The sequence below is a fragment of the Carcharhinus amblyrhynchos genome, unplaced genomic scaffold (assembly GCF_965287045.1).
Source record: "Carcharhinus amblyrhynchos unplaced genomic scaffold, sCarAmb.v2.hapA scaffold_793, whole genome shotgun sequence".
Lineage (NCBI taxonomy): Eukaryota > Metazoa > Chordata > Chondrichthyes > Carcharhiniformes > Carcharhinidae > Carcharhinus > Carcharhinus amblyrhynchos.
Genome location: NW_027650533.1, coordinates 54,250 through 69,784, shown reverse-complemented (window position 1 = coordinate 69,784; position 15,535 = coordinate 54,250). Strand labels below are relative to the sequence as shown.

The 15,535-nt window shown below is 54.4% G+C and overlaps 1 protein-coding gene across 1 annotated transcript in view; it reads right to left on the bottom strand.

Annotated features, from left to right (window-relative positions):
- Positions 1-4,240: 4,240 nt before the first annotated feature.
- Positions 4,241-15,535, bottom strand: part of LOC145340130 (calmodulin-binding transcription activator 1-like) — a gene marked incomplete at its 3' end in the record, with an annotated part of 43,358 nt that continues 32,063 nt past the window's right edge. The window contains 5 exon segments of the mRNA XM_080184557.1: positions 4,241-4,843; positions 4,845-6,073; positions 9,037-9,177; positions 10,344-10,497; positions 11,707-11,778. Of these exon segments, the coding sequence (XP_080040683.1) occupies positions 4,241-4,843; positions 4,845-6,073; positions 9,037-9,177; positions 10,344-10,497; positions 11,707-11,778 (2,199 nt within the window).

The following is a 15,535-nucleotide window of genomic DNA, read 5'->3' as shown; positions in this document are numbered from 1 at the left end:
TGACACAGTGGGTTAGCGCTGCTGTCTCACAGGGACCCGGGTTCAAATCCCAGCGGCACGGTGACACAGTGGGTTAGCGCTGCTGCCTCACAGGGACCCGGGTTCAATCCCAGTGGCACAGTGACACAGTGGGTTAGCGCTGCTGTCTCACAGGGACCCGGGTTCAATCCCAGTGGCACAGTGACACAGTGGGTTAGTGCTGCTGTCTCACAGGGACCCGGGTTCAATCCCAGCGGCACGGTGACACAGTGGGTTAGCGCTGCTGCCTCACAGGGACCCGGGTTCAATCCCAGTGGCACAGTGACACAGTGGGTTAGCGCTGCTGTCTCACAGGGACCCGGGTTCAATCCCAGTGGCACAGTGACACAGTGGGTTAGCGCTGCTGTCTCACAGGGACCCGGGTTCAATCCCAGTGGCACAGTGACACAGTGGGTTAGCGCTGCTGTCTCACAGGGACCCGGGTTCAATCCCAGCGGCACAGTGACACAGTGGGTTAGCCCTGCTGCCTCACAGCACCAGGGACCCGGGTTCAATCCCAGCGGCACGGTGACACAGTGGGTTAGCCCTGCTGCCTCACAGCACCAGGGACCCGGGTTCAATCCCAGTGGCACAGTGACACAGTGGGTTAGCGCTGCTGTCTCACAGGGACCCGGGTTCAATCCCAGCGGCACAGTGACACAGTGGGTTAGCCCTGCTGCCTCACAGCGCCAGGGACCTGGGTTCAATCCATGACAGAGGATGGAGGAATTGCGGGGAGATCAATTTCTTCACTGTCCCCAAACACTGAATGTATCCCTGCAGAGAGCATCAGACAGTATTCTTGTGAAGCAGTGTGTTGTTGTGAAGCACAAAACTGTTCAGTTTTGGTCGCCGCACTTGCGCAAGGATATTTTGGCCTTGGAGGGAGTGCAGAGGAGGTTCACTAGGCTGATACCGGAGATGAGGGGGTTGGACTATGAAGAGAGACTGAATAGACTGGGTCTGTACTCATTGGAGTTTAGAAGGATGAGGGGGGATCTTATAGAGATGTATAAGATAATGAAGGGGATGGATAGGGTAGAGGTAGAGAGATTCTTCCCGCTTAGAAAGGACAGCAGGACGAGAGGGCACAGCCTCAAGATAAGTGGGGGGGGGGGGGGGTGCAGTTTAGAATGGAGTTGAGGAGGAACTTCTTCACTCAAAGGGTGGTGAATCTCTGGAATTCTCTGCCCGTTGAAGTGGTGGAGGCTGCCTCGCTAAATATATTTAAGTCACGGGTAGATAGGTTTTTGACAGACAAAGGAATTAAGGGTTATGGGGAGAGGGCGGGAAAGTGGAACTGATCCACTTCAGATCAGCCATGATCTTATTGAATGGCGGAGCAGGCTCGAAGGGCTAGATGGCCGACTCCTGCTCCTATTTCTTATGTTCTTATGTTCATAAAATTATGAAGAAAACGCAAAGAATTGTAAAATTTAATGGTCCTGTTAAAAGAATGATGATTTTCGAAGAGATGGAGTACACGAGAGCACAGAGTGAAGCAACGTATTGCGAGGCGAAGCAGTGGTGCGACCAAGGGCAACGGGTTGTTTTTGAGGTCTAACCAATCAGTTTAAACAGGCCTTTGAGTAACAGCAGCCTATCAGATTCAAATTTGATGTTTCAACAACCCGTAAGCCAATCCTGTCATGAGGATGTTTGTTATGCCATCAGAAATAGAAAAGATGGAAGTGGAGAAGCAACGGCAGAGGAACGCCTGCCACCTGCTGTGTAACAGCATCCTTCGGCTCTCAGAGAGAGACTTGCTGAATCTCTCATAGCTGTATTTATGTCTTAAAAGAAAGCTTCATCTCAATCGCAACAGAAGATCGTGAAGACAAAAGATTCCGGAAGGTTACAAACCGGATTAAAATTTGGATATTAAAAATTCTATTTTTTTGTTACTAATTGGTAATTGTAATTATCTAAACAGCATTTCATTGCTGTTTTATTGGATTGAATAGTTCAGTTAACCTGTTCACTGCTAGTTTGGTAAACCAAGTGTTACTTGTTGATTACAGAGAGGGTGCGTCAGGGAGTTAGTTTGCTTTAATCATGAGAACCTGTTGAAGGGTAGATAATCCCACTTCTCACACGCACTTTAACAGGTTATAAAGTGAGGTACTCCTCTGAGTGGTTGAGTGTTGGTTCTCAATGAGGAGATCAAACCTCCCCCTTTGATGCAGTATCTCCACCTCCCCAACCCCGCACTGTCCTGGGGAACGGACACACCATTCACGGACCCTGACTGGGCAGAAGTCCTTTATCGCCATGATAAAGTAGGACTGAGTCAGCACGGCTTTATCAAGGGCAGGTCATGTCTGACAAATCTGTTTGAGTTCTTTGAGGAGGTAAACAAGGGAATTAGATAAAGGAGAGCCAGTGGATGTGAATTATTTCGAGTTCCACAAGGCCTTTGACAACTGAAAACTGTTAAATAACAGCCCAGTGTGTTCAGGGTAAGATCCTGGCATGGATCGAGGATTGGCCGACTGGCAGAAGGCAGAGAGTGGGGTTAAAGGGATCTTTCTCAGGGATGGCAGCCAGTGACTAATGGGGTGTCTCGGGGGTCAGTGCTGGGAGTGTGACTTTTCACAATATACACTCACGATTTGGAGGAAGGGACTGGAAGGCAGTGTTACTGAGTTTACAGGTGATACAAAGATAATGTAGAGGGAGGGGTAGTATTGAGGGAGCGGGGGGACTGGAGAGAGACTCGGACAGGCTCTGACCCTGTGTGTGTAGAGGGAGGGGTAGTATTGAGGGAGCGGGGGGACTGGAGAGGGACTCGGACAGGCTCTGACCCTGTGTGTGTAGAGGGAGGGGTAGTATTGAGGGAGCGGGGGGGGGGGGGACTGGAGAGGGACTCGGACAGGCTCTGACCCTGTGTGTGTAGAGGGAGGGGTAGTATTGAGGGAGCGGGGGGGGGACTGGAGAGGGACTCGGACAGGCTCTGACCCTGTGTGTGTAGAGGGAGGGGTAGTATTGAGGGAGCGGGGGGTGGTGGGGAGGGACTCGGACAGGCTCTGACCCTGTGTGTGTAGGGGGAGGGGTAGTATTGAGGGAGCGGGGGGTGGTGGGGAGGGACTCGGACAGGCTCTGACCCTGTGTGTGTAGAGGGAGGGGTAGTATTGAGGGAGCGGGGGGGGGGGGGGAGGGACTCGGACAGGCTCTGACCCTGTGTGTGTAGAGGGAGGGGTAGTATTGAGGGAGCGGGGGGTGGTGGGGAGGGACTCGGACAGGCTCTGACCCTGTGTGTGTAGAGGGAGGGGTAGTATTGAGGGAGCGGGGGGGGACTGGGGAGGGACTCGGACAGGCTCTGACCCTGTGTGTGTAGAGGGAGGGGTAGTATTGAGGGAGCGGGGGGTGGTGGGGAGGGACTCGGACAGGTTCGGAGAGTGGGCAGATGGAATACAGTGTGGAAAAGTGTGAGGTTATGCATTTGGAAGGAGGAATGGAAGCAGAGACTATTTTCCAAATGGGAAAATGCTTCGGGAATCGGAAACACAAAGGGATTTGGGAATCCTTGTTCAAGATTCTCTACAGGTTAATGTGCAGGTTCAGTCGGCAGTTTGGAAAGTGAATGTAATGTTAGCATTCACGGTGAGAGGGCAATAATACAGGAGCAGATAGACTCCTGAGGCTGTAGTCCTGATCCCCTTATTAATCAGGAACCTATCTATCTCTGTCTTAAAGACACTCAATGACCTGGCCCTCCACAGCCTTCTGCGGCAACGAGTTCCACACATTCCCCACTCTCTGGCTGAAGAAATCCCTCCCCATCTCTGTTTTAAAGGATGGTCCCTTTACCCTGAGGTTGTGCCCTCTCTGGTTCTAGTTTTTCCTACTAGTGGAAACATCCTCTCCACGTCCACTCTATCCAGGGCCTCGCAGTATCCTGTAAGTTTCAATAAGATCCACCACCCCCCCCATCCTTCTAAACTCCATCGAGTACAGACCCAGAGTCCTCAACCCGTTCCTCATACGACAAGCTCTTCATTCCAGGGATCATTCTTGTGAACCTCCTCTGGACCCTTTCCAAGGCCGGCACATCCTTCCTTAGATACGGGGCCCAAAACTGCTCACAATCCTCCAGATGGGGTCTGACCAGAGCCTTATACAGCCTCAGAAGTACAATGATTGCCCCTGGTTAATGACAGGAGGGATAGGAACCAGAGGCCGGTGAAGGAATGCAGTTCCTGTTACAAACAAAGTGTCCTACCTCTGGATAAGACCACTCCGGAGAGAAGTCTGTGATGGTCACCGCCTGGCTGCTCTCGGCTGTGCCACCAGGCGGAGCTCGTGCCGAGTCTGATGGGGTTACTGGCACCTCGGTAAACGGTATGTCATTGGCTGTGCCCCCTGCCTCTTGGGGAGTCTGCGGTTGTGGCCCCTGGCAGTAGCTGTCCATTTGAGCGGAGAGATCGGGGTAACTGGCGGAGGTGTTGGGTGGTGGACTCTCTGTCGGTGCGGCTGTGCTGGCATTGCCATCATACTGCCCGAACCCCCCAGCCGTGTCCGCACTCCCTTCGGTTATAAAATCCGAGATGAGATCGGGGAACTGGCTGTCGAAGGAGATATCAAAGTGATCGATGTTGAGGTCGAGGTTGGAGGAGGACACTGAGGAGGTGGACAAGTCGTTCTGGATGATGGTGTAGAGGTCAGTCACTTGTCCACACTGTATGTCCAAGGCCCCGTCCGCACACTCCACACTCTGGCTGGCATCGTAATGGCTTTCCGACTTGACAGCCTGTTCCATATCCACATTGCCCTGCGCCTTGGCCATCTCAGCGTCCCCGTTTAACTGCGGTACCGCCGTGTCGATGGGACATCTCCACCTCTGGCACCGTCCCCTGGAAAGCCCCCATCTGCAGGGAGGGCCGGAGCTCCTCCTTAACACTCGCCCCCTCGCCCCCTTCCTGCGGGCTGGGTTCCGCCTTCAGGCGCTCTGGCGGAACGGGAGACCCCGCTGCTGCTGGGCCAAGGTGAGTCTTCTCGTCTTCGATGAAGAACCTGTTCTGGGGCGGAGGGAGGGGGGTCGCGGTTGGGGTGGGTTGGCCGAAGAGGCCGGGGTAGCTTTTGGGCGACTCTGTGTTACTGCAGTCCATCTTCTCCAGGGTGGCACTGGCAAGCTCGCTGGGCACTAAGCCCACCTCGGGGGGAGCACAGAGAGTGTGAGGAGCTGCCACGAGACTGGAGACCTGGGGGGGGTTGGAGGGGACGTGGGGGATCCGATAATCTGACCCAGCCTGATCCAAACCCTCGCTCTTCAAATCCGCCTCCTCCTTCAGCTCAGTGCTGGCGAATGCGGACTCGGAGGGGCTGGCCGAGCGAAACGTCGCACCTTCTGTGTGGCCTCCTCCCCCGTACGTCTGGCCCTGCCTGGGGCTGTTGAGAAAGGAGTCGGGGTCGAAGGCAGGGGGGGCCGGCGTCTCCGAGGTGTCCATGTTGGCCTCCACGGTCTGCGAGAGGATGAGGCCGGCCACCGGGCTGGGCAGTAAGGTCAGGCCGATGGCGTTGGCCGGAGAGGGTGGCAGGGGCAGCTCGCGGCCACCCAGCGGGAGACCCTGGGCACTGGGGCTGGCGACGATCAGCTGCTGGCTGGGGGTCAGGCCGCTGCTGCCCAACGGCACACCCTTCTCACCGATGCCCGTCATCAAGATGACCGCGTTCTGGGGGATGCTGCAGGTCACCGTGGCGACGGTCAGATTTGGCACGCTGGTAGCTATGGCAACGGAACCCAGCTCCCTCTCGTAGAAGCCGTTGGGGCGCTGGGAGGTCGGGGGTTCGGACGCAGAGTCGCTGTTCTCCAGGGCGCTGGACGATGGAACCTCGATGCTGCCATTGTGCTGCTGAAGGGCAGCTTTGGGTAACTTGACCACCTTCCTATCCTGGCTCTCGGCTCTGCCCTCCTCCTCCTCGCTCCTGCCCTCGGAGGCTGACAGGTTCTGTACTTCGGTTAAAGCAGAGTAGGAGCTCAGGCGGATGTCCACCTTGGGCGATATGATTCGATGCTTGGTGCTGTTACATTTGTGAGGAAGGTTCCCCGTGGTCCCTGCGTGACAGAGAGAGGGGGGAGAAGATCACATCAGCTCCCAGTATGGAAACTCACACAAATCCCCGAGAACACAGGGACAGATCCGAAAACCAACCCCCAGAACACAGGGACACACCACAACCCAACCCCGAGAACACAGGGACAGACCCCAACCCCAACCCCGAGAGCACAGGGACAGACCCAAACCCCAACCCCCAGAACACAGGGACACACCACAACCCAACCCCCAGAACACCAACACAGGGACAGACCCAAACCCCAACCCCGAGAACACAGGGACAGACCCCAACCCCAACCCCGAGAACATCAACACAGGGACAGACCCCAACCCCAACCCCGAGAACACAGGGACAGACCCAAACCCCAACCCCGAGAACACAGGGACAGACCCCAACCCCAACCCCCAGAACATCAACACAGGGACAGACACCAACCCCAACCCCGAGAACATCAACACAGGGATAGACCCCAACCCCAACCCCGAGAACACAGGGACAGACCCCAACCCCGAGAACACAGGGACAGACCCCAACCCCAACCCCGAGAACACAGGGACAGACCCCAACCCCAACCCCGAGAACACAGGGACAGACCCCAACCCCAACCCCGAGAACACAGGGACAGACCCCAACCCCAACCCCGAGAACACAGGGACAGACCCCAACCCCAACCCCGAGAACACAGGGACAGACCCCAACCCCAACCCCCAGAACACAGGGACAGACCCCAACCCCAACCCCGAGAACACAGGGACAGACCCCAACCCCAACCCCGAGAACACAGGGACAGACACCAACCCTGAGAACACAGGGACAGACCCCAACCCCAACCCCGAGAACACAGGGACAGACCCCAACCCCAACCCCGAGAACACAGGGACAGACCCCAACCCCAACCCTGAGAACACAGGGACAGACCCAAACCCCAACCCCGAGAACACAGGGACAGACCCCAACCCCAACCCCGAGAACACAGGGACAGACCCCAACCCAAACCCCGAGAACACAGGGACAGACCCCAACCCCAACCCCGAGAACACAGGGACAGACCCCAACCCCAACCCCGAGAACACAGGGACAGACCCCAACCCCAACCCCGAGAACACAGGGACAGACCCCAACCCCAACCCCGAGAACACAGGGACAGACCCCAACCCCAACCCCGAGAACACAGGGACAGACCCCAACCCCAACCCCGAGAACACAGGGACAGACACCAACCCCAACCCCGAGAACACAGGGACAGACCCCAACCCCAACCCCGAGAACACAGGGACAGACCCCAACCCCAACCCCGAGAACACAGGGACAGACCCCAACCCCAACCCCGAGAACACAGGGACAGACCCCAACCCCAACCCCGAGAACACAGGGACAGACCCCAACCCCAACCCCGAGAACATCAACACAGGGACACACCCCAACCCCAACCCCGAGAACACAGGGACAGACCCCAACCCCGAGAACACAGGGACAGACCCCAACCCCAACCCCGAGAACACAGGGACAGACCCCAACCCCAACCCCGAGAACACAGGGACAGACCCAAACCCCGAGAACACAGGGACAGACCCCAACCCCGAGAACACAGTGACAGACCCCAACCCCAACCCCGAGAACACAGGGACAGACCCAAACCCCAACCCCGAGAACACAGGGACAGACCCCAACCCCAACCCCCAGAACACAGGGACAGACCCCAACCCCAACCCCGAGAACACAGGGACAGACCCCAACCCCAACCCCGAGAACACAGGGACAGACCCCAACCCCAACCCCGAGAACACAGGGACAGACCCCAACCCCAACCCCGAGAACACAGGGACAGACCCCAACCCCAACCCCGAGAACACAGGGACAGACCCCAACCCCGAGAACACAGGGACAGACCCCAACCCCAACCCCGAGAACACAGGGACAGACCCCAACCCCAACCCCGAGAACACAGGGACAGACACCAACCCTGAGAACACAGTGACAGACCCCAACCCCAACCCCGAGAACACAGGGACAGACACCAACCCCAACCCCGAGAACACAGGGACAGACCCCAACCCCAACCCCGAGAACACAGGGACAGACCCCAACCCCAACCCCGAGAACACAGGGACAGACACCAACCCCAACCCCGAGAACACAGGGACAGACCCCAACCCCAACCCCGAGAACACAGGGACAGACCCCAACCCCAACCCCGAGAACACAGGGACAGACCCTAACCCCAACCCCGAGAACACAGGGACAGACCCCAACCCCAACCCCGAGAACACAGGGACAGACCCCAACCCCAACCCCGAGAACACAGGGACAGACCCCAACCCCAACCCCGAGAACACAGGGACAGACACCAACCCCGAGAACACAGGGACAGACACCAACCCCAACCCCGAGAACACAGGGACAGACCCCAACCCCAACCCCGAGAACACAGGGACAGACCCTAACCCCAACCCCGAGAACACAGGGACAGACCCCAACCCCAAACCCCCAGAACATCAACACCGACTACAGACCCTAACCCCAAACCCCCAGAACATCAACACAGGGACAGACCCTAACCCCAAACCCCCAGAACATCAACACAGGGACAGACCCTAACCCCAAACCCCAAAGATATCAACATGGGGAACAGCCAGTCGGAGTGTACACAGTGCCTACCAGCCCCCTTTCCCCACCTTGATGGAATGGGTGATCCATGTGGTCTTCCCTTGCTGTATATCAGGCACGCTGGAGGGGTAACGTACACGTGGGTCCAGTTTGCAGTGAATCCTGCAGGGAGTGGACACGCAGCCCACCGTACCCAGTGTCAGACTGGCTATTGGGGGTGAGATTGGCCAGTCAGTGCCTCCCATGGACTCCTCCCAGGGGCAGTGCCGGGCTTGGTGCAGCGGGATACACATCTCAGATCCTAACATGACAGCGTTCCTCGCCCATAGCCTTCCCCCACCCCTGGTTACTTACCAAGACCGCGGCTGCAGAGACACGAGTGGGTGCGGGGCTGGGGTTTCGCCTGCTGACTCTCCAACACCTGGTGAACCAGCTGTTCGACCGAGAACTCTGTGGCTCCGTTACCATTGCCGCACGACCACTTGATGCAATGGACTGGGGGGGGGAGGCGAGAGAGAAATCAATCAATCTGCTGTGTCTGTACGGAGCAGGAGGCCGTTCAGCCCATCGCGCCAGTGCTAGCTCACTGAAAGAGGTTTCTAACTGGAGCCAGCTTCCCCCCACAATCCCGGTAACGCTGCTGCTCCTGGGGAGTGTCCAGAGTTTGTAAGTTGCTGCTGGATGGGATTGCAGCCCAGGATCAGACGTCAGGCCCCGGGTCACCGTGACGCTGTGTGGGTCAGGGGGCTGCACCACCCCCCCGGTCCCCACCACCGCGTTCCCCTGGGCAACTCATTCACCTGCACAATCTCTGCTCACTCACCGGGGAAAGATTTCCAACGCCTGCAATGAAGGTTCCCCATAACCCTCCCCCCTGCAACTCCATCCCCCCAGCCCCCTCCACAACCCCCCCCCCCCCCCAATCCCCTGTCACTGAAACTTCCCCTCCCCCCATCACTGCCCCCCCAACTCCCACCCCGCATCCCCCCCACCCCACTCCTGTCACGACAACTCACTCCCCCCCCCCCCCCCCACCCCATCTGACAGAGATTCAGGGCCCTCCCCCTGCACTCTCCCCACCCCTACCCCACCAGCAGCAATGTTGCTCAGGGTGCCACAAGTGATTCTCTCCCTGGGCTCCAGCACTTTCAGTGCGCCATTCTCCCAGTCCCAGGACGGAACTGGGAGAACTGGGAGAGGGAGCGTGGCTGATCCCAGGGACGGTCGACAAGACAGAGTCTCAACAAATTCAAAAGGGTGGTGAGTGTAGCCCAATCCATCACACAAACCAGCCTCCCATCCATTGACTCTGTCTACACTTCCCGCTGCCTCAGGAAAAGCAGCCGGGATAATTAAGGACCCCACACACCCCGGACATTCTCTCTTCCACCTTCTTCCATCGGGAAAAAGATACAAAAGTCTGAGCTCACGTACCGACCGACTCAAGAACAGCTTCTTCCCTGCTGCTGTCAGACTGTTGAATGGACCTACCTCGCATTAAGTTGATCTTTCTCTACACCCTCACTGTGACTGTAACACTACATTCTGCACCCCCTCCTTTCCTCCTCTATGAACAGTATGCTTTATCCGTATAGTGCGCAAGAAACAATACATGTTTCCCAATACATGTGACAAAAATAAATCAGATCCAAGTCACTTACACATGGGCTTTAGCTGGGAAATGAGTTCCTCTCTTGACCACTTGAGCCATTCCTTCCGGTCACTGTTGACCGAGCACAGCACGGGCCCACACATCTTGCCGCAGTCCTCGGGAACTGGCACGTTGAGATAGTGCACCAACACGATGTCAGGGTTCTGCAGGGAGAGGGTCCAGAGCAAACATTAACTCACAGGAGTCAAACAGCACAGAGTAACACAAACATTAATACCAGATACAAACCAGAGAAAACACATCAGCATAGAAACATAGAGGATAGGAGCAGGAGGAGGCCACTCAGCCCATCGAGCCTGCTCCACCATCCATCACCATCATGGCTGATATCCCCATCCTGCTTTCTCCCCATAACCTCTGACCCCATTCACCCCCCAAGTGCTCTATCCAGCCGCCTCTTGAATACATTCAATGTTTTGGCATCAGCTCCTTCCTGTGGGAATGAACTCCACAGGCTCACCGGCTGAACAAATATCTCCTCACCTCCGTCCTAAATGGTCTACCCCCAATCCTCAGACTGTGGCCCCCACTGTTCGAGCCAGATATGAACCAAAGGTCAGCGAAGGGGCAATAAGCCAATGGAAAACCAGAACAGTGGGAGTTAAACCGGGCCTTGCCGTGTCCAGGGGGTGTACAGATACACCCACATACACCCACACACACACACACACACACACCCACACACCCACACACACACCCACACAGATCGGGGGCAGGAGAAGGCCACTCGGCCACTCAGCCACTCAAACCTGTTCCTACATTCAATAAGACCAAGACTGACCAGACTGTAACCTCATCCCCACATTCCTACTGACCCTCATAACCTTTCACCCCCTCATTAATCAAACACCCGAACTTTAAACTTTATTGTCACAAGTAAGGCTTACATTAACAGTGCAATGAAGTTACTGTGAAAATCCCCTAGTCCCCACACTCCGGCTCCTGTTCAGGTTACACTGAGGGAGAATTTAGCACGGCCCAATGCACCCTAACCAGCACGTCTTTCAGACTGTGGGAGGAAACCGGAGCACCCGGAGGAAACCCACGCAGACATGGGGAGAACGTACAAACTCCGCACGGATGTGTTGCGTGCTTGCATCTCTCCTTCTCTCCTGCCCAAGTGTGTGCGTCTCTTTCTCTTTACCCTTGTGCTCTCTCTCTGAGGGTATTCGGAACTTGGAGGTGAGGGGAAGAGGTGTTCATCTTCAGCAAAGACTCGAGGGCAAGTGAGTGACACCTACCCCCCTCTGTGATAAAAACTTTCCCCTCAGTGCCTACCCCCGAAGGGGCATCCTGGGAGAGGTTTGACACAGAGGTGATGTTAGGTCGTGTAACTAACCGTGGGATCTTACCTGTAGGAGCCAGTAACACCTCCGATGGAACGTTGGAATGATGGAAGAATGCACGTAGCAGCCATACAGACACTGTGGGGGTAAAGAACGGAAAGGTCAGTGTCCACTAACACCATCTCAGCAGTCCTCGGGACCACATCAGTCCTGTCTGAGTTTATCAAATCCAGCCCTCCCCTCAGGCTCACACAGAATGGAGTTCACTCACACACCAGTCCTGTCCACACTGGAGGGTGGAGGGTGGTGAATCTCCCTGTCCCTGTGCGCGGGCCGTGGATGGAGACCTCGGAGCTCCATGCCCGGTCTGTGAAGGTGGAAGTGACTGCTTTGGGATTTGCTGCTGCCCGCAGTGTTCCTCAGCTTTAACTGTCACATCAATGTGGGACACGGTGGGTTAGTCCTGCTGCCTCACAGTACGGAGTCTCAGAACACCAGGTTTATCTGACAGCAAACCCACAAACTTTCACAGCGCTGACCCTTCGTCAGGTGAGTGGGGAGTTCTGATCACAAACAGGGTATATAAAGACACACACTCAGTTTACAGAATACTGATTGGAATGTGAGTCTTTACAGCGAATCAAGTCTTAAAGATACAGACAGTGTGAGTGGAGAGAGGGTTAAGCACAGGTTAAAGAGATGTGTATCGTCTCCAGACAGGACAGTAAGTGAGATTTTACAAGCCCAGGCAAGTCACGGGGGTTACAGATAGTGTGACATGAACCCAGGATCCCAGTTGAGACCGTCCTCATGTATGCGGAACTTGGCTATCAGTCTCTGCTCAGTGACTCTGGATTCTTGGGTTCATGTTGCACTATCTGTAACCCCCGTGACTTGCCTGGGTTTGCAGCCTCTCACTTACTGTCCTGTCTGGAGACGATACACATCTCTTTAACCTGTGCTTAAAGCTATCTTCACTCACACTGTCTGCACCTTTAAGACTTGATTCGCTGTAAAGACTCACATTCTAATCAGTATTCTGCAAACTGGGTGTGTGTCTTTATATCCCCGTCTCTGATCAGAACCTCCCACACACTTGATGAAGGAACACTGTTTCTGTGGGTTTACTGTCAAATAAACCTGTTGGACTGTAACCTGGTGTTTGTGAGACTTCTTACTGTGTTTACCCCAGTCCAACACCGGCATCTCCACATCCTGACTACCATCAGCCTCACTGCACCAGGGACCCGGGTTCGATTCTCGGCTTGGGTCACTGTCTGTGTGGAGTCTGCATGTTCTCCCCATGTCTGTGCGGGTTTCCTCCCACACTCCAAAGATGTGTAGGTTAGGTGGATTGGCCCTGCTAAATTGCCCCTTAGTGCCAGAACGATGAGCTAATGAAAATGCGTGGGACTGTGGGGATAGGGTCTGGGTGGTGCAGACTCAATGGGCTGAATGGTCTCCTTTCGCACAGTAGGGATTGTATGATTTTAATCGGGTGTCCAGGGGGTGCTCACACTCAGTGCTGAGGATAAGGAGATTGCAGTGATTACATACACACCGCTCTGTTATGCTGAGTGTATCTGGAAAATCAGCCAATTGCACAGTGCAATCTGCCTGCTCCTTACAAACTGTTTTCATATTCACAGCCTTGCTGTGGGTCTCAGTCCCCAGCACCCGAACCTCACCCAACTGCCTCCCCCTCGACAAACTCCCCGTACAGTAACAAACACACAAACACAGTAACACTGAGTAACAAACACACACACAGTAACACTGAGTAACAAACGCACACACACAGTAACACTGAGTAACAAACACACACAGTAACACTGAGTAACAAACGCACACACACAGTAACACTGAGTAACAAACGCACACACACAGTAACACTGAGTAACAAACGCACACACACAGTAACAGAGTAACAAACGCACACACACAGTAACAGAGTAACAAACACACACACAGTAACAGAGTAACAAACACACACACAGTAACACTGAGTAACAAACACACACACAGTAACACTGAGTAACAAACACACACAGTTACACTGAGTAACAAACACACACAGTAACACTGAGTAACAAACACACACAGTAACACTGAGTAACAAACACACACAGTAACACTGAGTAACAAACACACACACACAGTAACACTGAGTAACAAACACACACACACAGTAACACTGAGTAACAAACACACACACACAGTAACACTGAGTAACAAACACACACACACAGTAACACTAACAAACACACACACACAGTAACACTGAGTAACAAACACAAACACACACACACACAGTAACACTGAGTAACAAACACAAACACACACACAGAGTAACATGCACACACACACATACACAGTAACACTGAGGAACAAGCACACACACACACTCCCCGCATAGTAACACTGAGTAACAAGCGCGCACATGCACACACACACAAACACTGAAGAACAAGCGCACACACATTCCCCGCACAGAAACCACCACACACACAAACACTGAGGAACAAGCGCGCATGCACACTCCCCGCACAGTAACACTGAGTAACAAGCGCACATGCACACTCCACACGATAACACTGAGTAACAAGCGCACACACACACACAAACATTGAGGAACAAGCGCACATGCACACTCCCCGCACAGTAACACTGAGTAACAAGCACACACGCACACTCCCTGCACAGTAACAAACACACACACACACACACATACACAGTAACACTGAGGAACGAGCGCACACACACTCCCCACACAGTAACACTGAGGAACAAGCACACGCATACACACACGCACACTCCCACACAGTAACAAGCACACACACATATACACAATGACACTGAGCAACAAGCAGACACATACTCCCCGCATAGTAACACTGAGGAACAAGCACACACACACACTCCCACACAGTAACAAACACACACACACATACATACACAGTAACACTAAGTAACAAGTGCACACGCAACACTCCCACACAGTAACGAGCACACACACACATACACAGTAACACTGAGGAACAAGCGCACACACACACTCCCCACACAGTAACAAACACACACACATACACAGTAACACTAAGTAACAAGTGCACATGCAACACTCCCACACAGTAACAAGCACACATACACAGTAACACTCAGTAACAAGCACACACACACACACACACTCCCCGCACAGTGACACTGAGGAACAAGCACACACGCACACTCCCACACAGTAACACTGAGTAGCAAGCACACTCCCTGCACAATAACACTGAGTAACAAGCACGCACACACAGAGGAACAAGCACACACGCACACTCCCACAGTACACTGAGTAACAAACACACACACACATACATACACAGTAACACTGAGCAACAAGTGCACACGCAACACTCCCACACAGTAACAAGCACACACACACATACACAGTAACACTGGGGAACAAGCGCACACACACTCCCCGCATAGTAACACTGAAGAACAAGCACACACGCACACTCCCACACAGTAACACTGAGTAACGAGCACACACGCACACTCCCACACAGTAACACTGAGTAACAAGCACACTCCCTGCACAGTAACACTGAGTAACAAGCACGCACACACACAGAGGAACAAGCACACACGCACACTCCCACAGTACACTGAGTAACAAACACACACACACATACATACACAGTAACACTGAGCAACAAGTGCACACGCAACACTCCCACACAGTAACAAGCACACACACACATACACAGTAACACTGAGGAACAAGCACATGCACACACACACCCCGCACAGTAACACTGAAGAACAAGCACACACGCACACTCCCACACAGTAACACTGAGTAACGAGCACACACGCACACTCCCACACAGTAACACTGAGTAAC